The sequence below is a fragment of the Corticium candelabrum genome, chromosome 7 (genome assembly GCF_963422355.1).
Source record: "Corticium candelabrum chromosome 7, ooCorCand1.1, whole genome shotgun sequence".
Lineage (NCBI taxonomy): Eukaryota > Metazoa > Porifera > Homoscleromorpha > Homosclerophorida > Plakinidae > Corticium > Corticium candelabrum.
The window spans coordinates 1,818,664-1,843,438 of NC_085091.1; the positions used below are offsets into that span (position 1 = coordinate 1,818,664).

Below are 24,775 nucleotides of genomic sequence, written 5' to 3' on the forward strand. Positions count from 1 at the left end.
AGGCTGCAATCTGCTGTACACTAACATGCTGTAAATGTCCTATAGTTCCAGATGCAGGCTTGACCAACACAGCAAAACACATATAAAATAGATCAAAATGGAATCTGATATCATTTAATGACTTCCCATGTAAGATAGAATGTTGACACAACCCAAGTGTGTGCCAAATCAATTTTGGATTAGTACATTTACCTCATCTACTTGACTAAAACTGACAAAACTTTTTAACCTACAACATTACAGCATCTGAAGTGCTGATAAAGACATTTAAAATGCTGTATAAATAACACAGAATGTAAACAATATACCTGAAAGTCATTGCCGATTGAATCTGGTTCCTGATCAACGCTGGTCTCATATTGCAATGTCGAATCAACGGACGAGGAACGAGATAATTGAGACCGAAGTTGATGTGTACGAGACAGTGAACGACTACTGCTGGTCATACGTCTCGCCACCTGTACACCATATACACGTCTCGACGACAACATAACTGAATTAATCAGTGATGCACTAAACCTTGTCAACTATTTGAATGATTCTTGTTGGGCCATCAGGAGTGACACTATAACAAGTACTAGTCTCAATATGTCATTGAAATGTTGTCATTAGTGGTGACTCACTGGACAGACAAAGATCCAGAGCCTTCCTTCTGCTTCATCACTCTGAGCACTTGCTCTGGTGAAACTCTCTGGCCACCACTAATGTGACTATCAAGAGCCAGAACAGCATCACAACCTGAAGAAGCACAATAATTATGGATAGGAGTCATACATCTTGGCAATTGTCTGTCTACCTGTCTATCTATTGCTGTGTTAGAGATTGTTTTTGTTTGTCTGTTTGCATGTTGTCCTTTTCTATGTTTACACACCTAATCTGAACTACTGTCTGTCTGTCAGTCTGTCTGTCCAATGCACATTATCAGTGTTGCTAACCATCAACAAGAAATCTCATCTCCCCTTTAGGTTGTACAAACATCCTAGGCATACCACATGATAGCCGCTTGTCCTACACACACAAATCCATACATCAATAAGTACCAGGAATGCAACTATGTCCTTACTGCATCAAACTTCCACGTTTGTGTTGATGCCCGTGCCCTGTCCAGTTTTCTTATCACAAGTGGAATACAAGTCCGAGACCGGGAATCATCAGTAATGTCTAGCACCATCAGCTGTCTCCTTTCTGACCTTCTCATGAATGCAGATCCCATGTGTTCAAGTTGCCCTGCAGCTGTCATACGCCATAACTGTGAAATCCGATTAGATTCACGACGCCTGAAAATCACTGCTGTGCCTTGTGGAACATCAAGAACCAGCTCAGAGTCAATGCCTTGATTAATGTGACGCTGTATAGCACCAGACCCTTGACTTTGATTTGTACTAAGTAAAACAGATGAGGCTACCTGTAAACTTGATGACAAACATGGCAACTTACGACAAAACAGTACATTCAGCGGCAATGTAGCTGTAATTCTCATATGTCAGTGGTTCCTTTTCTCCCATTTCATTGATGTCATATAATTTCTTCTGAGATCCGTCAACGACAGCCAGAACTAACTTCTGTGAACAGGTAGGCTCATCCCAAGCGTACGGTACTGCAAAGAATAGAGAACAGTTGACCCTTAGAATTGCTTCCTGATGATTAGGAGGCTCGGTGTTAATTTGCTATTTATTTCCTTGTCCTACATTTATATTAATGAATGATTTAGCTGCCAATCTGGCCAACCCTAGATTTAAATAAATGTAAGTCCAAATGTAAGTACAATATCAAATTACAAAAAGACAAAAGACAAGAAACAGAGAGACAAAGAAAAACAAGCAAAAAATTGCAAATGGACAAGGAGCTGTCGTTAGATGGTCACGCCCCCAGCCAGATGGCTGGGTTCCTGTGCACTATGAAGGAGCTATAGGCCTTGCTAAGCAATCTCCTGGAGCCTGGCCAGGTACTTGCAGGAGCCCCGACTGTGACGCCAACTGTGGTGTTGGCATCCGAAATCCCACCAGGACCCCAGTGACCGATGGACTTTGTCGCAGTCAGGGATCTGACAGACAGACAAATAGACAGACAGACAGACAGACAGACAGACAGACAGACAGGACGGATGCACATACATACATACATACATACATACATACATACATACATACATACATACATACATACATACATACATACATACCGTACATACATACATACATACAATAGAAACAAAGATAAATAAAAATAAACAAGTAATCAAGCAGACAGATACAAAACAAATAAAACAACCAACCAGTAAAAGCGACTTCTCAAAATAAAGTATAACAAGAAATACCAGTAGCCAAGCAGATGAATCAACACAGATACCCAACCAGTCATGTCACACCCTTTCTAAATTTCCTGGTTTGCCAGTCAAGTTATTCTAACTTCACTAACCCACAAATAACACAACGAAGTAGATCAACTGCCTCACTACCTGATTGCTGTGGTTTCAACTCTCGTGTTAGCAAACTATCTTGTTGCTTCTGATAGAACACAATAGGCACCTACAACATTCAGTAATACATATATGATCGATCTTATGAATCTGCCAATACTCTACGATATATTCAAACTGCCAGTCCCTCATTTTGTCCTCAGGGCTAAGGACTTTGCCATGCCTTATTGTCGTCCTTAACTTCAAGTGCCCTTGAGTCAAGGCTGCTCAGTGTGAACACTATGCAACTCACTTTTGAAAAGTTTTCGATGCGGAATGGTGGAGGAACACGTCCAGCATCTGAGAAAACAACATGATAAGTGGCATCTTTGAGACTTGTCTGCACACGAATAAAATATGAACGATCCAGTGCACCTCTAGTAGACATAGAAAGTTGCCAACTGCAATGAGTCATACTGACTACACGTCATTAGTTTCTACCTCATGATCACATGAAATGAGTTATCCACATTAAGTTTGAAACCACCAGACCACTGACAGTCTGCGATGTCTTGAATCCTAAAGCAACAAAATGTTGACAGGATGTTGCAACGTTCAATGGTACATAGTGCATTAACAAATCTCTTATGATCACCTAATAATATTACAGTTAATTGACCATGACTTAGATTTATCTAACTTAACGCTAAATGCAGCATAGCTCAATTCAGAATAATCCACTAATACAACTATTTTTGATGTTTGTAATTTGCTAATTTTTGTCTCGTAACTTACTGCATCAGGACAAAATAAGCAAATACAATATACATTACTAATGCTGTCACACACATAAATCTGTAAAGACTTATATATACAATGCCATATATACACAAGGTGGCTAACAATAGAAGCAAAGCAACGTACGTAAGATTTTTCAATCTCCACCAAGCTATATGTCACTGCTACGTTAGACAGCATCACTGTGGTACTGCACGAACCCGTATTTCATTTCAGTGAAAGATAGTCAAGGTATCTGCATGCAAATTAACTCACGTATAAAAGTGCAATTATAAAATGACAACGGTCTGGTCATTGTAAAGTGTTAATCATCTCTCATCCTGTATGTGTCGTTTATGTATACAACTATTGACAAAATTAAGTTTGGGCAGTGTCATTGTTGATGACGTATCCAACATCAACAATAAATAAACAAACAATTACCTGATACATAGAAGCTGGTCAAGGTCAACTCGACTCCAGTTGAAAGGCATCACTGAATTTGGCAAGGCAATGGCTGGTGTACAGTTTGACTGGTAAATGAGTTACCACAGCAAATCAGCTTGAATTATCAAACAGGCCTTTGCATGGTAATTACTGACCTGCTGTGTTTCGTATCTCTGGGAGTATGCTAAACGATGACTCGAGTTGTTGAACAACATGAATCGGGTTACAAATTTCACAATCATTGTGTCCACGTACAGTCCCTTCCCACGTCTCGTTGTATATCCGATTTCATGAATTCTGCACACAAACACAGCCTGTGACAACTGAGTGCAACAAAACATAAAATCCAGCAACAAACATGTCTGGTCTGTTGTGTCCTTGACTGACATGAACTTGAATAAAGTCGCCATCAGATTTCTCGAGCCGAAACCTTTGACTCCACAGTGGCATTTTACTAAAGCGTTGATAATAATTGCCAACACGAACACAACATCTGTAACAAATGTGTTAACAAAATGTGGCATCTGTCTCTGAGATTGACTGACTTGTTAGGGAGATCTGGCAGACTGTATGAAAACAGCAGTGGAGACATGCTTCGAGCCTGCTCATGTTCCTCATGCTGTCCAGCTGCTTCTCTATAAGATCCATCATTCTTAAAAATGAGTGGCAATCCAGTGCAGTTCTCCAACCAAAACGGACACAAAACGTAAACCTGTTACATACACATGTCCAACTGTTAGTTACACTACTGACACTGATCTTGATTTGTATTCATCAAGCTCAATGTAGGAACCATCTTACTGCATTGCTAACTGATTTGTATATGGAATAGAAGTATCTAATCACTAGAGTTTTTCTCTGTCCTCCCTTAATGAGTCTACAACCACTTCATAAATGACAGTTTTCATGGTCAGTACAATACATAAAATTACATGATCTGCTCAATAGCGATTTTATGATGATGGTAGAATGAGAAAGCAGTAGTAAGAAAGAACAATAACAGTTTACGTAAGTGTGTGTGTGTGTGTGTGTGTGTGTGTGTGTGTGTGTGTGTGTGCACATGTGCGTGTGCACGTGTGTGTGTGTGTGTGTGTGTGTGTGTGTATGTGGAGGGAGGAGGGGCGGTGGAGGAGGGGCGGTGGAGGAGGGGCGGTGGAGGAGGGGCGGTGGAGGAGGGGCGGTGGAGGAGGGGCGGTGGAGCAGATGGTAGAGCGTTTGTGATGACATCCGGAATCTTGTATTCCGTGATGAGGGTTCAAGGTTCGATCCTGGTGAAGGCGACACTGTCGCAGTTTCCTTGAGCAAGAAACTCACCCACACTTGCTTCTCTCGACTCAGGAGTATAAATGAGTACTTGGTCATTGACTGGGGGTGGACAAGACCGCTGGCTTGGCAGTAACATCATGCAGCAGACGGGTACGTGTGGGCCTTGGTGTCTAGTCCCAGAGCTGCGCCATGTCAGTGCCCTTGGATGACTCTGGCCAAGCTCTAGGTGAATTGTAGCGCTGGCCCCAAGACTCCACGTAGCGCATGGAGGCCCTGTCTCTACAGGCAGGGGGAGCTATCTCCGCAACTGACTTCAGGGTCAACGTCGAAAGATGTGGAGGGCTTAACATTTGTCCATTGTCCGTTGTGTGTGTGTGTGTGTGTGTGTGTGTGTGTGTGTGTGTGTGTGTGTGTGTGTGTGTGTGTGTGTGTGTGTGTGTGTGTGTGTGTGTGTGTGTGTGTGTGTGTGTGTGTGTGTGTCTGTTGGCATGTTATCATCAAATTTGTATATACAAATTTTAGATCAATTAGGATACATGCTTCTGACAACAGAAAAGCCGACTGATGTAACTACATACCTTTAGTGCCTTCCCTGACACTTCTGTCTTTGCATATAACCACAGCGGACGGTTCATAGAGTCCCAAACACACAGCCGAAGAATGTAATCGCGTGCAAGAGGAACAAAGACATCTTCACAATGTGGAAATCCATCCAAAATGACTCCAAAATTCAAACCATTGCGAGGGTCAACCTAAATCCAAATCCAAAAACAACCAAACTTAGTAATCCTGAGCTATTCAGATGGGAGCCAAACCACACACATTTGCAGTGCTACAAACTGATAGCACTAGTATTACATTTAGTTGCGACAAATGATAAACACATTGAAAGCAATGTAGCTATTCTTGACCTGATTCAGAATTGCTAACTAGTGATGACTATGAATACCTTTGAAAGTTGAGTTTACTGAAAAATGATTATCCATCAGCCAGTGGACAGTGCCATTCAAGGCACTGTTCATTAGAATTGATCTAGAACTACTACTAGTATTTGCGCATAGTTTTGACTTGTAGTCTGCTGTGACTGTGAGTCCACGAACTTGAACTGTCGTGAATAGTGTTTTTAACTTTAGTGTTCTGTACGTAGAAGTTTGTGTCTAATAAATGATTTTTGTCAGTCAGTAAATCAAGCAAGAAGACAGGTGTTACTAACACAAACATAACATCATACATACACAAAGGAACTGGCAACAAATATACCAGTAAGAGGTCCTACCTCATAAAGAGAAACTCTTTTTCCTGGTTTCAGTGGATGACGAACCTTAGAACTATCCATCAGCACACGAACGGTCATGTCAACTGGTAGCAAATTATAAACAGTAATCGGTGGTTGAATTGTAATCGTGTGTCCAGGCTCTGGGTTTTGTGTCTTCGGATACCCGTCCCGCTGTACAGTAGTACAGAACTTCAATACAGCTCCCTGATGGCTATTCGGATAACAACAATGTAATTTTTGTTGTCGAGACAATACTACATGCCTCCATTCAATATTTGATTCTGAAAACCGACAGTCTCGGCCAACAGGTCGAGCTCTAAGATTCCAGAGATTCAAATGGAGTGGAACAGCTGCTTTAGTAAAAGGTTGAATCGGAGGCAGAGTATTTTCTAAAACTGCAACAATATAATGAAACATCTGTAGACCAATGTTGTGCACTCACTTAAGTCTTTGCTACTTTTCTGCGGTTTCGGGCGCTCAACAGTGACTTCTACCGGAATATCCATCTTGTTGTGAAAAACGAGGCCTGAACGAACGTTTATGATTTTTGTAGCTCCGACAACTGAGATAGCAAAAATGACACGAACGGGTTGACTGTCTCGAACCTACAATACAAAATGATCTAACAATGAAGCATATGTAGATATCAGTAGATGGCATGATTTGTACTGTAAATGGTTCAAAAGCAATATCGCCTTCTGTCTGTGGTTCAATGTAACGGAAGAAGACGCCTACTTTGTCGACTGAGATGGGAGGAAAAATGGGTCGCCAGCCATCGAGTTGAACTTGTAGCTGATAAAGTTGCGGCGTTGAGCTCTAACACAGTCCAGTTATTACAACAAACAATCATATTTGTACTGAACATTGAATTGTCACGACTATTGGTTATGCTACACCCATTACAAACGTCACAAATTTCGAGTTCCACCTCAATTAGTAGCACAACCATCTTCCATGTGGTTTACCAGCCATACTGGAACACCACAGTAGAACATGTGTAATCCAATAGGCTAGTGATCTTAGCATATGCACAGGGATGTAGCGTGACCTCTAGAAATAGGGGAGCTAGACTTCACGCTGCTATGGAACACGTCCACTTCTCACTGGCTTTTTATTTAAATTAACTGATACGTTAGATCAGTGGCGCATCCAGACTAGAAAAAAGTGGTGCAAACTTGGACACTTTAGCGAGGTTTCACTAAAAGTTTTGAATACCATTTAATGTCTCATACAAACATATCCAAGATTGCACCCTAATCAACGTCAGTTCTATACTTGAAGTGAATGTAGTGCAAGTCCATTGAGTCTTTCTTGGCTCATTGTAGGCTTTATGTAAGTTCTACAACGTTAAGATTTTAGGCTACTAATACTGGGCTAACAGACCTAGAAGCAACTAGTTAAAAACGAGAGTAAGAATGTCAGAAAAATTATTTTTGTCACATTGTTTGATAGGATCCATAGAAATGATGGTTGTCTCATTTTGTTGTCCAGCACAACAGCGCATTTCCAAGCGTCACGTAATTAACTAGAGTCCAGAAATTAAGGCCATGCCTACAAATAAAGCTGTAGCCCGGTCTAGCCCATGCCACACTACGACCTTATGCAGCATATGCACTGCCTCATACTTCCAACCAGATGTTGCTAGTCCTCATGTTAAATAAATTATACAACCAACAACTGATGTCAGACTCAAGATGTCACGTTATAGTACCTAAACAAGGTAAGTAGGTTGATGAACAGCGGTCGTTGCTGAGACTCCTCAGACACGCATGTTAGTTACGAGCTATAGTTAGGGTTAACTCAAGACGTAAGTGCTTCATTACAGAATATCAATATGTACACCACTAGTTCCACGGTTGTTGTTAAGTTCTCACGACTTCCTCTACTACAATTAAACAGTCACACCAAATAACATTAAAATGACACTAACATCCAGATAATTTGGATCAATGACTAATTGTAATTTTAATGTGTGTTCATCTGTTTCTTGTGTGTTCATCTGTTTCTTGTGTGGTCATCTGTTCCTTGTGTGTATGCTTGGTTTGGTGACTTATGTAATTGCTGTTAGTATGTATGCGTGCGAGTACTGTACCATCTCAGCATAAAGCAAAATGTATTATTTATTTATTTAATCTATTTTATTTAGTTATAAATATTGTGGATTGATGATAATGCGAGCGTCATTACCATGCTTTGACAGCCTTCTTACAAGTCTGAGCATGGGCAGTAACATCATTATATAAACACTATTACGAACTACACAAAAACAAGCAACAAAATCATACAGCAAACAAAAAAATTGATAAATGTACTATCATGAAAACAAGTGTGACTTACTCTGTGATGTCTTCTCTTCTTGTGAGTCTCATACCCAAAAGGGCAATCCTCTCCTGGTGCCACAGATTTCCATTCCGAAGTCGATACTAATCCTGTATTTTGCTTTAAGGATCCTCTCTTGGCAGCAACAGACGGGAGACTGGCAAGACTTAGCTCTCCGCTGTCACCAACAGAAGACACCTTTGATGGCACTACTACAGATGTGGCAAACTGCAGGTGGCAGCCTGCATTGTTCCGTAATATAAATGGAACAAAGTGTGTCCGCCCGCATATCTGAGTAGGACGGATTAGATGACCCGAGCTCGACTGTTGACTAAACTTGCTGTACTCTTCAGACCAACGAGACTGCGTACGTTTAATCGTCTCCAGCAACATGGAAGTCACATTCAGCTGCAGCTGCTCATTATTTTCAGCTGTAAAAGAGATCAACAAGTGCTAACAAGACATCCAAATTGCTTAGCAAAAGCAGTGGAACAAAGCGACTCGCAAGTTTAAGTTTAAGGCATAAAAGGACTTCAGAGTACTTGAAGTTCCCCATGCCTCACTAAGAGTGCGTTGTCAACATTTCCTGTCGGAAAGCGCTTTTAGACGTTACTTAAACTTTAACTTAAAACACTCCTTTTAGGCACCAGAAAGAGATTATACACATCTATAGTTCTAGTGAACACTGTCATAGCGGAGTATGAAATTCAACCAAAATTTCTTTGCAGTTGTTGATTGTCAAGTTGGGAGGCAATTGCCCCTCTGTCCCCCAGCTCCGCAGCCACTGAAAAGCCTTCACAGATTTCAAGCTTCACTGTTCACTGCTTCACTGTTTAGCTTATTTAATCAAATGTCACAATAGATGTAGAGTCACTGATACATGATCTAAGAATATACGCACCTCCAACTTTGATGAGTCGTCTACTAGACATTCCATTAGGCACTTGGCTCCACTTCACTTTGCAACTATTAAAAACAAACACTAATTCACAAGCAAAAATAAATTAAATACGGTATAAGATGAAATATTGGTGGGAATTTATTTTGGCAGATTGGCGGATATTTTAGCGAGCGCCAGTATAAAATCCGCCATTAATTTGGCAACCGAATATGTTGACGTTATCACTGTTGTGGATCAGGCATCACGAGGATGTGGCAGTACGTCACGTGGATGAGGCCACAAGATGGTAAAACCCCTAGCTGCTTGTTGTCTGTCGTGCCTACCCTGTCTAGAAGGGAGGGACATGAGAATGAGGCTGTCAAGATATGATGGAGCAGGTGGGATAATGTGAGTTACATTCCGTAATCGCAAATTCCTCCACGATGCAGCCACTTAACTAGTGGGTGGAGAATATCGTACATATGTCAATTATCCAACAACGATGTCCAACCGCCAAAAATATAATCCACCAATATGCTTTCACTATCAATTTTTTTAGCAAACCGCCAAATAAATTCCCGCCAATGCTTCATTTCATACGGTACGCAACAATTAAAAAGTCCACACATAAACTATTAGACACACAGACAGACAGACAGACAGACAGACAAACAGACAGACAGACAGATTATTTTATTGTTACAGATCCTCTACTTGTACACATCCTAAACTTCTATGATGAACCAGTCCTTCACAGCGAAATACTTTAAAACATTACTGGACTTGGATCTGTACATTTAAAGTCAAAAAGCTTGTCCATGTCATTCTTTGTGTCTGAAACTCTTGACAACATTTTAAGGATTACTTTTGCGTAGCATCTTTGAAGAATCAAAAAGAACCGTTTCCTCCCAAAAGTTTTGAATTGTTCTGCACTACGAAAGGGGTCTTCCTCAATACGGCTGCACTGTTTTGAGAGAGTGTGTAAGAAGGCATCGGCTTGCAGGCCGACAGACAGACAGACAGACAGACAGACAGACAGACAGACAGACAGACAGACAGCTACACAAATGGTAAGTACACAAACAATCAAGCACTGGGAGGCAACGACACCAGATACACAGGAGAGACATGTAACACATCAGCCAAATTAATTCAGTTCGATGTAAGTAAGTACCTCAATGGTTCGAGAAATGGTTCCCACGCTCCCAAATTGGTATTGTAATACTCTCCCTGAATCGTTCCTTGCAGTGTGCCTGTTTCTGCTTGCAACAAGTTGTGAGATACGTGCAGCTTGCTAATGGATACTTCAGTAAGTGGCACATCAGAATCTCCACAATCATCAATGACAGTCACTCTCAATGATGAACATCTGATCTACAAACAGTCCCAATGCATCAACTCACAGCAATACCGTAAGACTGAGAAAACTATATAGCACAAAAAGCAAATGCCAGGATGTTATGAAGTGCTTAAACACCTTCAAGACTTAATTCTGGCTGCTGGTAGAAGTGACTACACATGTGCATACAATGACTGTTGTTTTTACTGCAACTAGGCCCTACAATGCTGCCAATCAGGTTAGCACTTAATCATTACATGATAATGCCAAGTTATTTGAAGTATAAAATCATGACAAATGGTCATGAGTTTGACACAAAATATAGACACAGCAAACTTACATCGATAGAACCTGCCATCATCTTCTTTGTTGGTAACGTCTCGGCTTTCTCTTCTGGAGCATTGTCTACTAACCAATCTGCTGCTCGGTTCAAGTCTCCACCAGTTTTATGCAGCGCTTGTTCACACAAATCCTCTCGATATCCCAGCCCCCTTAAACGCCTTAACATAACACTGTTGACTGGTTGAGACTCACTATCACTATCTTCCATCTCAGACCCAGACTCAATTTCAGTTTCGTTTGCAGACGATGAAAATATCGATTGTCCTTGAAGTTGATGTTTCAGAGTAGATAAAATAGCAAGAAACAATTCCAAGTCACGATACGACAACCGAACATTTGCTCCGTTTTGGATTACAATTTCAAGTGTTGGTAAGTCTGGAGAGGCAGGCTGGTTGGCAGTCGACTGACTACGCATCTGGCTCAATGAAGATAATGACAATGAATGTGGATCAAGAGAAACACTAATGCTAGCTGGATCTATAATTGAAAGCGCCGTCTCTTCCTCGTTTCCTAACCTACACGAGAAAAGCTCAATATCTGACAGACTCATTGACAGTGACCTTTCACTGAGATCTGACTCGCGCGATGTCAAAACAAGTGTCCATTTCAGGATGACTGCGTGGCTATGCAGATTGGCAGTGTCCTCAACAACAATGAAATCGGTTTGTGTTATACTCAAACTTATGTCAAGCGGCTTTGACTGCTTTTGTAAAAAACGAGATTTAGTGACAGGTGAAGGAACGAGATTATGAAAATCCACTTCATCAGTGTCATCGTCGTCACTACTTTCTTGTTTCTTCACGTCTTCAGGTTTAGTGAGGAGAAACTCTTTAACTCGCAAAAGCCAGTCAAGCATGACAACAAGACGAGCTTGATGAAGGACGACAGAAAGACGATTTCGTTTCTCTGTCATGCGATAAGAGATCTCGAGTTGTGGCGAGTCTGTTGTGCCACGTTGACCTGGACTGAGAACCTTAGTAAACTTGTTTGAAACCTCATCTTTAGTAGCATCTGCAAACATAGTGGATTGTAAATGAATACTTGAAAATGTCAGTTTAACTTGTTGACAAACACATATGTAACTTTAACTGCAATTGTTATACATTGTTCAATAGTCCGTAAGCATCTTGCTCAAACAAAGAAACCAGACCAGACAGAGAGACAGGCAGACAGAGAGGCAGACAAGAGACAGACAGAGAGACAGACAGAGACACAGACACAGAGAGACACAGACACAGAGAGACAGAGAGACAGAGAGACAGACAGAGAGGCAGAGAGACAGACAGACAGACAGTCACACTCACTCACACACACATGCTAGTCACATGACAGATAGGCTGGAATTCAGAAAGACAATCGAGCAACCAAACAGACAGACAAGATACTGTAAAGTCACACACCTTGCTGTCGTATGTCATTTGCTCGCAGAGCACCTGACCTCAGATTTACTGTCTTCGATTTGTCAGAAAATGTTTCCAAGTGCAGCTGCGACGTCTCCAATTCAAATTGAGCCAAAGAGAGACATGGACCTCGAGACTCAGAGCGTTCATGTGTGAGCACCAACTGGACATTGACATTAACCAACTCCAAAGTCAAATCAATGACTGTCCACACACCATCAAACGTCGGCTACAAATAATGCGGTATCCTTAAAATTTCATTTGCATACACACACTTTATCTGAATACAGACCGGAATAATGGGATCGCGAATAACGCTCTCAGGACGTTCGAACTCTTCGAGTGGCTCCCCTAGATTGTAGTCTAGTAAATCTTTGATAAGAGCCAGCTGGAATGGATCAATGAGCACATGCACTGATGACAACTGTCCAGCAACCAGAAACTCAGGGACTATAAACACAGTTGATATTACATCAGACATTGACACAGTAGTACAGAAGCCATTATACATAAACTGCAGTGACAGTATTGAGCAGCTAGACCGGTTGGTTTTTTAGCTTTAATTTAAATTTAGATTAATTAGCAATTGTTAATATTAATTTACTCAAAAATTGATATTAACAATTACAAATTATTTTTATTTAAATTTTAATATTAGCAATTACAAATTAATTTACTTAAAATTAATACCAACAATTACAAATTATTTAAATTCAATATAATTGATGTTATTGCTATCTTACATTAATTTAATTTCTCATAAAATTTAAATTCCATTTGCAGTAGACTAAACTTCAATTAATTTAATTAGCATATGCAGAGCATTTAAGCCACTGAGTCATCTGAACAACCAACACACACTAAACGAATACAAAACCGAGTACATCACCTGCTTTGCTCAAATCGTTACACAAGTTGCGTTCAATTCTCAGATTGAGTTTGCATTTACCATCCAACATTGGACCTCTGTTTCTCCCCACTCTCAGCAAGTTTGACTTCTTCGTTTGATCTTGTCCATCTTCTCGCTTTGCGGTATACACGTCCATGTCTGATAGCGACAAAGTAATGCAGTCAAGCAAGCAAGGCCCAGTAAAACGAGCAGCCTCCCATGACAAGCATTCCTTCTCGGCCTCTGGTGATTTAAGAGATCCAGCAATGGAAGGAGAGACTCCATAACTGCTGGCAAGATCAGTTCCAACGTCTTGCTTCTCATCTTTCATTGACTGATTAGGAATGGCTAAAGGTGGCCCTGTAGGACGTGTGTTTTCTCTTATTGCACCTGGTGATCCAGCAAATTGAAACTTGTTTGTAGCTCGAAGATGACCCAAGTCAATGACAAGCATGTCGACTGATGCTGAACTTCTTGGAACCAACACCAACGGACTGTCAGCTTTGATGTCCAGTAGAATGCGTGGTGAACGTGTTGGACCACGATAGTCCTACCATATAAATGAGTGACGAATACTGTCTACAGTATTCACTTATTGTTACATCACTGGCTTCTTCGTTGACAAAAAATCATACAAAGAAGTTGGTGAAGGGAAACTAGAGTGATCTGGTTGACACCAGTCAAACCATAATTGGCAGGTAAAATGTTTACACACACACACACACACACACACACACACACACACACACACACACACACACACACACACACGAACAGACACAGACACACACGAACAGACACAGACACACCTACACACAGACACAGACACACACCTACACATACAGACACACTCACCTACATACACACACCTAAACACACACTTACACACACCCACCCACCCACCCACCCACACACACACACACACACACACACACACACACACACACACACACAAACAGACACAGACACACACGAACAGACACAGACACACCTACACACACAGACACAGACACAAACACACACACACACACACACACACACACACACACACACACACACACACACACACAAACAGACACAGACACACACGAACAGACACAGACACACCTACACACACAGACACAGACACAACACACACACACACACACACACACACACACACACACACCTACACATACAGACACACACACACCTACATACACACACCTACACACACATTTACACACACACACACACACACACACACACACACACACACACACACACACACACACACACCTACACACACACACACACACACACACACACACACACACACTTACACACACACACACACACACACACACACACACACACACACACACACACACACTTACACACACACACACACACACACACACACACACACACACACACACACACACACACACACTCACACACACACACACCTACACACACACATACACACAATGAACAAAGATGCGGTTTGGTCTTCTATATAAATTCATTACCAGATTGTCTGCAGCTGCGGCTTTCATTCGTTGGTATGCATCCATGATCTGGACAAAGTGCTGGCAAAAGGCAACAGTCTCTTGAAGGAAGCGTTGAGTGTGTACATACCGCACTGCAGGCACAGCCAGCTTCACGCTGACATCGTATTCACGCTTTAATTCCCAGTCAGAAAGACTGTATTTTACAAAGTTAAACATGACTTCTTTATTGTCAACTGTTGACAACCTACATAGATCAGATGGTACGGATACATATTAATTAATTTCAAAAACTATTCTTACTTGTACTCGCTCCCTGTCAGTCTATCTATCTATCTCTCTATCTGTCTGTAGGTCAGTCTTATATGTCTATTCCTTGTGTGTGTGTGTGTGTGTGTGTGTGTGTGTGTGTGTGTGTGTGTGTGTGTGTGTGTGTGTGTGCATGTGTGTGTGTGCACATGCGTGTGCGCACGTGCTTATCTGTCTACACTAATATTCTGATTGCGTCTTCATTCATTCAGTTATTGTTTTTGTGAGTCACCTGCACACTAGTAACCAATTCTCTAAATTTCCTATATAACTGCATGGTCACTTTCAGCTACAATCTCCTAATAAATCTGGCTGCAAGTCTTACCTTTCCTTATAAATGTCACCATTAGGAGACACATCACGCAAAGAGAGAGATTTCAGCATACCAGAAATACAATTATTTGTTTTTCTTGACAACACTGTAGCTTGAAGACCTGACAGAGATGCCTTAGCCAGAGGATATTGAGACTTATTCAAGGTTAGTGTTAAAGCATTTGCCCGAACAGCAATATTCATATTGGGTTTATCTGGTGGAATTGCTGCAACATTCGGTTGGAAAGGAGCATCTGTTGTAGATGATTTATCAGCTGGATGACGAGGATTTGAGCTGCTAACATTCATTTGATCTGGAACACCAATGCCAAAGAAATCAAACAGAATCACCCATGTCTGCAAGTTGACAACAGCATCAAGTACATTGAAATCCACATCAACAAACCGATTGACAGACTCATATTTGGTTACAAATTTTGGTGACTGTTTATCAACAAGCAGCACGTTAACATTGACTAGATCAAGCTCCCTCCCATGATCTGATTGTTTGACATTTGATGGCTCTCCAATAGGAGATGCCCGCATTTGCCCACTTAGTGCAGACAATCCCCTGTTTTGAGGTCGCCTAATTGGAGAAGAAGAAGCAGCTGGTAGTGAATGAAACATGTTGACAGACTGTTTTAGCAAAGACTGACTCAAAGAATGAAAGCCAAATGGTCGTTGTATAGACGGAAACGGTGAGGGACATGCATTGCCATGATCAACACCAAGATATGATGATATAATGTGATCATACTTTGTGTCCTTTTGTTGTATCAAATCTTTGACGAGAAGCCCATGAAGTTTCACCTCTAATTGCGTTATGAACTGTTCCCGTTTCTCAGCCATTAATGAGAAGTGCTCAAGTGAGACTTCTACAATGTCTTCATCCATCAATGCAGACCCCTGATTTGATGCTACAGTCCCACGTACAATCAACGAAACCTCAGGAATTGCAAACTGAGCAACAAGTGGATGAAATTTGGAGTCTTGATCATTTGCTGCAGCTGCATTGGTCTCTTCTTTGTCATTAAACTTTGATGATGCCATCGACCTGTCCATGTTCTCTTTAGTTTTGTCTCCTGTCACAAAATCAAGAGTTGCTAATGCTTGCTTAAAGACTGGCTTTGATAACGTCACTTTCAATGGAGTTGTCATCTCTCCAGACACATATAAAGGGGCAATAGCAGAAGCATAAACTTGTTGGTCCTTTGCATCAGGAAGTGTGATAACATCATCATTTTCCAACATAATGGGCTGAATTGATCGATTAATTGTCAGTTTAAGAGTTGTATCATGCAGAATTTCTGTTCTATCTTTAACACTTAGGGCCATCTCCATAGATGACATCTGCTGCCATTCGTTTGTGTTTATTTGACAGCTAAACAAATGCATATCCTTGACTGTCACTGCTAGCCTGTCAACCTCTCCTACCTGATCATCCTCTTGTACAAAGCTATTTGAAGCAGTAATATGACCGAGATGAGCAATAAACATCTCCTCACTATCTGACCCTCTCGGTACCAACAAAACAGGACTACCAATACTAATATAGAGAAACACTTTGCTTGAGACCTCTGCCTTGCTAATTCCATCAAATGTGTCTTCAGCAAGCAACCCATCTGTCTCATCCAAAGAATAACCAGCAAGTGATTTAGATAAATAATTAACACCTCCCTTTAAAGTCTCTTTCTGACCAACAATTCCCATTGCAACACCAGCAGCTGCAGTACGAATAGATGTGGCTAACTCCAACGTAAAGTGCTGAAAATCTGATGCACAAAGTTGAATCTCATTAAGAAAAGTCTGTGTGTGCAGATAATGCAATGCAGCCAACTGAGCTTTCACAGAAACTTCTGAGATCGTTTGATCATAATCGCTCTGTTGTTTGCTTAATTCAAACGAGAAAGCTCGTTGTGGACCCTCCTCATCTTCCTTTTCAGATAGCACTATTGATCTCCTACCAGGAATAACACCAATTTTGAATATTTCTCTGTGTAACCAGCCTTCAGGGGTACTATCTAGCACTTCAACTCCTTCTACAGAACCGGTGACTTTTATTTCGCTTCCCAATGACGCATGAAGACACAAGTCATTAAGACAGACTGAAGCTACTTTTCTACCATTGGGAAGGCCAAAGCTTTGACTTCCAACCCGATTTTCGTCTCTCACCAACAGCAATTTAAGACAGTGAAATTCTGCTGCAATGTCAGTCGTTACTGCCTCAGTTACTTCTGACGTTTCCTGTTGATGTGGATGATGCACACTTGAACAATTAGTTGTTAAAGATGCTTCATCCTTGTCTTTGTCAGGAAAAGCACAGTTGAAAAATCCCATCAACTCAACTATAGTTTCCTGGTTGGCTAAGACAACATAACAATATACGTCAACAACTCACATTCACAACATCTACTAACAATACATATACAAACCAAACAAAATAAAGTGTGTGTGCTTGTGTGCGTGTGTGCATGTGTGTGTGTGTGTGTGTGTGTGTGTGTGTGTGTGTGTGTGTGTGTGTGTGTGTGTGTGTGTGTGTGTGTGTGTGTGTGTGTGTGTGTGTGTGTGTGTGTGTGTGTGTGTGCGTGCGTGTGTGTGTGTGTGTGCACACGCGCATGTGCCCACAACAATGAAATACAAACACCTACCAATGATATCTAATGTTTTCACATTCAGTGAAACAGCTCGTCGTGCTCCTTTCCCTGGCAGCACTACATCATCTGGACATGAAGCAACTACTTGATTCACTTCAAGAGAAACCAAGGCATCATCCACATTATCAGGCACTCCAGCCTCATAAACATTAACACCAGGAGACACTTGACTCTGAAAACTCTGTCGACTCTCAACAGGACTAATCACTTCAATACTAGACAGGTTAGCAAGTTGTGTCGGCTCTAAGTCAGAACATGATGAAATGAGCAGCTCATATTCTCCTCCAAACTTCTGCAAAGCATCGACCATGAGAAGGTCTTGCACAACCGCTAAGATGTGTGTGTTATAAGGTCTCTGGACTACATTGAGACGAAGTCCAGGAATACGCAACTCACAGATAGGACGACCTACAGCACACTTTCATTCCTGACGGTTTAGAAATTCAAAGCACAAGTTTCTTACCGCGACTGTTTAGACCTATATTGACTTCACCGATAGCGAAACGAGCCACAAGCATTCGACTTTCAACCATCGTCTCATCAATTACGTCGGACAGTTTTTGCTCCCTAAGGTAGCAAACAGCCTTCAATACAGTATTAACAAAGATGCTATATAGCGTAAAACCATACAAACAAACATTTTACTAGCAAAAGACAACCCAAAAAGGCATAATCTTTGCTGACAACACACAAAATACAATAATAAATTGATCCACCACAATGTCATGCAGCAAAGGTAATCGACGGATACTAACAGTACCCACCAGTGTGAGTAGACGTATTGTGACATATTCGACGTTCCCTTACCTCTTCGCTGGAGCAGGTCCGCAGCTCTGTAAACGTCTAGTTGATCGAATTGAAGCACTCGGAAGCAAGCTATAGAAGGCTTCTTCATCATCACTGTCATCTATACCGTGACCCCAACCGCTTGTATCCAGTGAACTAGCATAGGAGCCTATAATACACAACGAATGAAGACCTACAACCTACTCAGCTGCTACAAACATAACACAAACAAGACAATAGCCATACCCTCATTATCACCCACATCATTCTGTAAAGCAATTTGGGTAAGCTGATCACCAACTGGAGATTCGCTGATGCTCTTTATGCAATTGGTTATAGCTTGGATCTATAGTTGTATGATAAACAGACATTTGAATCAAACATCAGCAAGATGCATCGCTATTACCTTTGCTTCATCGACGTGGACTACAAGATTAGGGAGGTTACCATATGCTGTTGCATTTGGATGACCAGGGTCAGTGCTGAATGAAAGACGTCTAGATAATAATATACAAATGTGGAAAATGGATTTTTTGTTCACACACACACACACACACACACACACACACGCACGCACGCATGCATGCGCACACACAAACACACATACATGCACACGTGCGTGCACACACACACACACACGCATGTGCACACAAACACACATACATGCACGCGCGTGCACACACACACACACACACACACAACCACATACACAGAGGCCACCTGTCTATCTCAATTTGTAATAAAAGATAACAAAACATTCAATTATTAATAAATGTGCTCACCTTTCCAGCTGGAGTGAAATAGTAAACTTGTCAACGACATGGAGGGGACTTACTCCCTTCGAATGTGCCTGTTTCCAATCGTCTCTCATTAGTCCAACTAAAATCTGCAGATCAGCAGCTTCTATAGTGTACCTGCACAAAGACATGAGCATTCGATGATATACAGAGACAGACTAAAGTTTAACGTCTTACCTGTTGTAAGGATCTTTCTTCTTTCCCTTTGACTGCAAAACCCTTTTTGCTCCTTCAAGAGTTCCTTGAACAGACATGAAGGAAGGGCCATCAGTGATATCTGCCTCACTAGGAGGAGTAGATGGTGGTGTTTCAAATGAAACGTCATCTAAGCGCGGAATAAATGTTGTAGTTATGACAACATAGAACGGTAATGAAACAAAAGTGGCAAAACAGTTGGCATAGATCAACAGACAAGCAAGCGTGCAGTCAGATAGACAGACAAGAAAGAAAGAAACAAACAGACAGACAGACAGACAGACAGACATTCTTGCATCGAGCAGTTGCTGTGATTGGCAAAGAACTGGGCATCCAAGGATACCATCTAATCACTTGTAAGACTGGGGGTGGTCCAGTGCACACTCACAACTCAATTGTGTCAGCATGGTATAAGCCTTTCTCAACTCAACTTGCAGCACAAACTAGAGCCACAATACAGGTACGCCAACAGTGACAAGAGGTCGGACATCCTCGTTTTTGACCCAGATTCAGGTGCAGACATCGAATTAGATGCGTCATTGGCTCATCCATGGTGTTTGGACTCAGTGAAGGCAGCCTCCAGAGAAGGAGTAGCAGAAATAAAACGGGAGAAGAAGAAAGAGGCAAAATAGAATTCTGAGCTGCTGCCAGAAAGGTCCTGCCCATTGGTCATTCCTCTTGTTTTCAAACATTTTGGCTGTTGGGGCAAACAAGCAGTTAGATATTTGAACAAGCTGGCAAAGAGTGCAAGGGATGAAGAAGGAAGGCGAAATGAGACTGACTTCAAGACCAAGTGGCAATCAATTATTTCAGTGACTCTGCAGTGTTGCAATGCAAAAGTAGTCTCAAACAAACTCATTAGCATAGCGAGATTAGAACGTCAAAATGTAGTTTGCACAGCAAAATTTGTATGCTTCAAGACCATAATGGTCTTGTTGTGTTAGATTGCTCATGATGTAAACAGTTGATCTAAATGGAAAATATATGTATTGAGACAGGCAGACAGACAGACAGACAGACAGACAGACAGACAGACAGACAGACAGACAGAAAGGCAGACAGACAGACAGACAGACAGACAGACAAAATATAGACGTTCATATATATGTTTTTTAGTAAAAGAGTTGATTCGACTCTCACCAAACATCTGCAACTAGATACTGAAACCCACAATGTCTCAACTTTCACAACAAACTATGAAAAACAATTTTTCCACAATCCATACGTGCAAACGGTCTCCACAATGTTGCCATCCAAGAGTTCAAAAAATCTTGACATGCCATTTTACTCCATTTAAAATAAGCAAATAGGGATGATGGTGGAAGAGATTCTTGCTTGTGCCAGTATACAACCATTGAAAGAGAAAAATAGACCCTCACGTGTCCAGAAGTTTGTAGGAGGTGCAGATGCATACATTCTTACACACAAACACACACCACACACCACACACACACACACACACACACACACACACACACACACACACACACACACACACACACACACACACTAACAAACACAATTGTCGTGAACTCCTTACTGTCAGAGTCACACTCGCTTTCCACTTCATCATTCACATGCTCTACACTTGGAGTTACATCCTCTGTAGGTGGTACATAGTTTCCAAATGAGAAATGACCCAAATCCAAAACCACCTACAACACCAGCACATTCACGTACTTAAACCATTTGGTATCATCACATAAGGCGCACCATTGGTAGACTCATATCAGTAAAACTCTCAGGGAAAATAATGTGTGGTGCATCTATACTCAGTTGAATATCCCATGTCTTTGCCTCTTTCAGTTCCGCATGTGTCCACTCATTGAATGTCTGCCTCAGTTCGGCCTTCGTCTGCGTTTTCAGTTCTTCGTAGCGGCGTTTGGCCAATTGATATAACCGAGCCTTTGTTGGAACATCCGATGGACTAAAGAATGCTTTCACTCGATCAATAAACATCTTGTTGTAAACTAAATCAAGTGGTAATGCAGACACGGCCAAATGGTAATCGGCATTTGAGTGCATAGGATTTTTCTCATACGTTAAATGAAACAGCCTGTCTCCATGGTTACCGGTTTCTTCAACCGTGTAAAGTCTCTGAAAACGCCCCATGCTCTCAAAATCTGTTGTGTCTTTCCGCTGTGGTTTAATCACTTCAGGAAAGAGACTACCTTGGGTCACTCTGTCGCACAGGCAGAGACTGTGAAGTGAGAGATCAATTGACAATGAGTTACTGCGAAGTCGTGTCTCAACACTGAGCCTCAGTTCCGAGAACCGTAGCTCTCCAAAAACCCGTTCTCCACCTGTTTCTGTCATCTCTGGCAACGCGGAGCCGAAGGACTTCAGTTTGAGGTACCCGCCTTTCAGTTTACACAACACATGTGCAAACACACTGTCTCTCTTGAAGATACTCTCATCTGCACTAGACATATCCACGCTGACAAGTTCGTCCTCGAGAGCTGTCGCTGTGCTCTCAGCCTGGTGATTGCCTGAGGTATCTGCTTGTGGTGTCGATGCCACCCATCCTGTCCAACCAGGAAACCAACGTTGCAGCAAACTGTTGGTTTGGCCTTCGGCGTCTGCTTGAGCCTGAAAGAGCAAACACACAGTTCAATCAATTGACAATCACATCAATAGGAAGGCAACAAACTTTGGCTAGATCGGCTTCACGTTTGATTCTTTCATAGACGATGCTTCGAAGTATGACGATTTCTTCTACTGAATATTCTTGTTCAATTCTGTCAAGCACCTCCTACAAAAATGTCATCAAAGAGGTAAAATCCATCATCAAAACACTTGATTTTATGTAATTTGATTGTGCAATTAAGTTAAGCCTTGATGTGTGTATGCGCAACAAGAGCGTACAGTAGTTGGTGTGTGTGTGTGTGTGTGTGTGTGTGTGTGTGTGTGTGTGTGTGTGTGTGTGTGTGTGTGTGTGTGTGTGTGTGTGTGTGTGTGTGTGTGTGTGTGTGTGTGTGTGTGTGTGTTCGTGTGCATGCATGCGTGCATGTGTGTGCATGTGCACGTGTGTGCATGTGCACGTGTGTGTGCATGTGCACGTGTGTGTGCATGTGCACGTGTGTGTGCATGTGCACGTGTGTGTGTGTGTGTGTGTGTGTGTGTGTGTGTGTGTGTGTGTGTGTGTGTGTGTGTGTGTGTGTGTGTGTGTGTGTGTGTGTGTGTGTGTGTGTGTGTGTGTGTGTGTGTGTGTGTGTGACTAAAGCTCAACTGTTTGCAAACAATACAACTGACTAAGGTCACTTCATTTCACTAAAACCAACCATGCCTCCATTTCGAGACACTTTTTTTGCTATGTCATAGTTCTCTACCATTATTGCATACCACATTAATTTACAATTACCCAATTGATATCTCAAACCTTGTCTACTGCATCAACCGTCCCCTTGGTGAGTTGCTGTTCATATTTCGTCACATAAAGGACATTATTCCGAGCTCTACTCAAAAAGAAATCAAGTCTTCTACGTCCACTCCTCTCTCGTATTGGCTCCAGAATCGTAAAGATAGCAAACTGCCAATACAGTAAAGCACTGCAATATGTCAAAACAACATAATTAGCAATCGGTCTCAATAAGAAAGACAGAGAAAGACCCACAAAAATTTAACAACATACATATAGATCACCTACAATAAGTTATTGCATTTGTGAGCAATTTACTCAACACTTTTAGTTGCTTTCATGCATTCATGCATATATATCTCTGACAGACATACAAAATTTGCTTACTTTGACTTCATTGGTACTGTGGGTCTCCATTTCCGGTACTTTCTCTTTTGGTTATGATAATTGAAAGCTTCCATAACTCTCAAGGTGCCATGATACTGCTGGTCTGACAAACAGATGGGAATCTCTTCCAATTCAAACTCAACTTGGAACCTCGGCTTGTCCGTTGAACGTAACGGTTTCGGTGAGTAGTCACGAATGAGACGAACGCAAGCACTCACCGGCTCCAGAATAAAATCATGTTTCTGAATAAAATAAACAGTCGATTTCCACTGTGAAGGCATATTGCTACTTGTACATACATTGAACTCAACAGTCGTTCCCTTTCTAAAAACTGTTCTATTGAGAGCATCCTGTCACACAAGTTCAAATATGATAATCCTGCAAACGTAGTAAGTAAAATAATAACCAAACAAATGCTATACAAAAACCCACAAAATTGTAGGCAGGCAAACATATGCGCACAGACAGGCACACAAGCAGCTCAACCGCAGTTGAAAGCAAGTAAAGCCAAAACCAAATACGGCAACAAGGACTCGAACAAGTGCAAACGCTTAGCCAGACACATAGACAGTTGACAGTTACACAGGGATGCAAGTAAGCAAAATACGTTTGACTATGAGACATCAAGTGTTTCCACAAGAAAAGCCAAAGTTTGCATATTTCACTTCTCAACCACTACAAATTTACTTTGAGCTCCATAACTGGAACGTCACCAACCAGAGCAGCGTCGACATCCCAATACACAGCCAGTTGCTCCAACTCAACCAGTTTGTGCATCATAGATGCTCCGGTAACAAACTTGGGCTGCCACTCCTCGTCTGTACTTTGAACAGCTAGCTTCTTGATCATTACTCCCACAGCAAGAGGATGAGATGGATCAATAGTGCTGTCTTCATAGCGAAAATGCATATCATCAACAATGAGCTACAAACAAACAAACAATCAGCAAGACAAACAAACAATCAACCAGACAAAAAAGACAAACAAACAAACAAACATCAACCAGACAAACAAACAAACAAACAATCAGACAGACAAACAAACAAACAAACAAACAAACAAACATCAGCCAGACAAAAAAGACAAAGAAACAAACAAACAATCAGCCAAACAAACAAACAAACAATCAGTCAGACAAACAAACAAATAAACAA

At 41.5% G+C, this 24,775-nt stretch overlaps 1 protein-coding gene across 1 annotated transcript in view; it reads right to left on the reverse strand.

Moving 5' to 3' along the window:
* The window catches only part of LOC134182415 (intermembrane lipid transfer protein VPS13D-like), a 32,169-nt gene that overhangs the window by 5,443 nt on the left and 1,951 nt on the right, over positions 1-24,775 (reverse strand). Inside the window, exons 4-44 of the mRNA XM_062649817.1 lie at positions 24,309-24,545; positions 23,921-23,971; positions 23,622-23,863; positions 23,256-23,424; positions 22,527-22,628; positions 21,590-22,465; positions 21,364-21,531; positions 21,017-21,070; positions 19,859-20,184; positions 19,667-19,798; positions 19,291-19,381; positions 19,131-19,230; positions 18,906-19,053; positions 18,562-18,665; positions 18,093-18,506; positions 15,458-17,807; positions 14,845-15,070; positions 13,334-13,883; positions 12,737-12,894; positions 12,445-12,673; positions 11,043-12,055; positions 10,538-10,737; positions 9,385-9,449; positions 8,502-8,914; positions 6,834-6,980; positions 6,607-6,769; positions 6,165-6,559; positions 5,467-5,640; positions 4,168-4,334; positions 3,981-4,115; positions 3,778-3,919; positions 3,620-3,708; positions 2,900-2,977; positions 2,712-2,835; positions 2,459-2,528; positions 1,438-1,597; positions 1,064-1,382; positions 936-1,008; positions 624-738; positions 520-565; positions 309-458 (exon numbers count right to left, since the gene is read on the reverse strand). Of these exons, the coding sequence (XP_062505801.1) occupies positions 309-458; positions 520-565; positions 624-738; positions 936-1,008; positions 1,064-1,382; positions 1,438-1,597; positions 2,459-2,528; positions 2,712-2,835; positions 2,900-2,977; positions 3,620-3,708; positions 3,778-3,919; positions 3,981-4,115; positions 4,168-4,334; positions 5,467-5,640; positions 6,165-6,559; positions 6,607-6,769; positions 6,834-6,980; positions 8,502-8,914; positions 9,385-9,449; positions 10,538-10,737; positions 11,043-12,055; positions 12,445-12,673; positions 12,737-12,894; positions 13,334-13,883; positions 14,845-15,070; positions 15,458-17,807; positions 18,093-18,506; positions 18,562-18,665; positions 18,906-19,053; positions 19,131-19,230; positions 19,291-19,381; positions 19,667-19,798; positions 19,859-20,184; positions 21,017-21,070; positions 21,364-21,531; positions 21,590-22,465; positions 22,527-22,628; positions 23,256-23,424; positions 23,622-23,863; positions 23,921-23,971; positions 24,309-24,545 (10,965 nt within the window). The remainder of the gene's footprint in view (positions 1-308; positions 459-519; positions 566-623; positions 739-935; positions 1,009-1,063; positions 1,383-1,437; positions 1,598-2,458; positions 2,529-2,711; positions 2,836-2,899; positions 2,978-3,619; positions 3,709-3,777; positions 3,920-3,980; positions 4,116-4,167; positions 4,335-5,466; positions 5,641-6,164; positions 6,560-6,606; positions 6,770-6,833; positions 6,981-8,501; positions 8,915-9,384; positions 9,450-10,537; positions 10,738-11,042; positions 12,056-12,444; positions 12,674-12,736; positions 12,895-13,333; positions 13,884-14,844; positions 15,071-15,457; positions 17,808-18,092; positions 18,507-18,561; positions 18,666-18,905; positions 19,054-19,130; positions 19,231-19,290; positions 19,382-19,666; positions 19,799-19,858; positions 20,185-21,016; positions 21,071-21,363; positions 21,532-21,589; positions 22,466-22,526; positions 22,629-23,255; positions 23,425-23,621; positions 23,864-23,920; positions 23,972-24,308; positions 24,546-24,775) is intronic.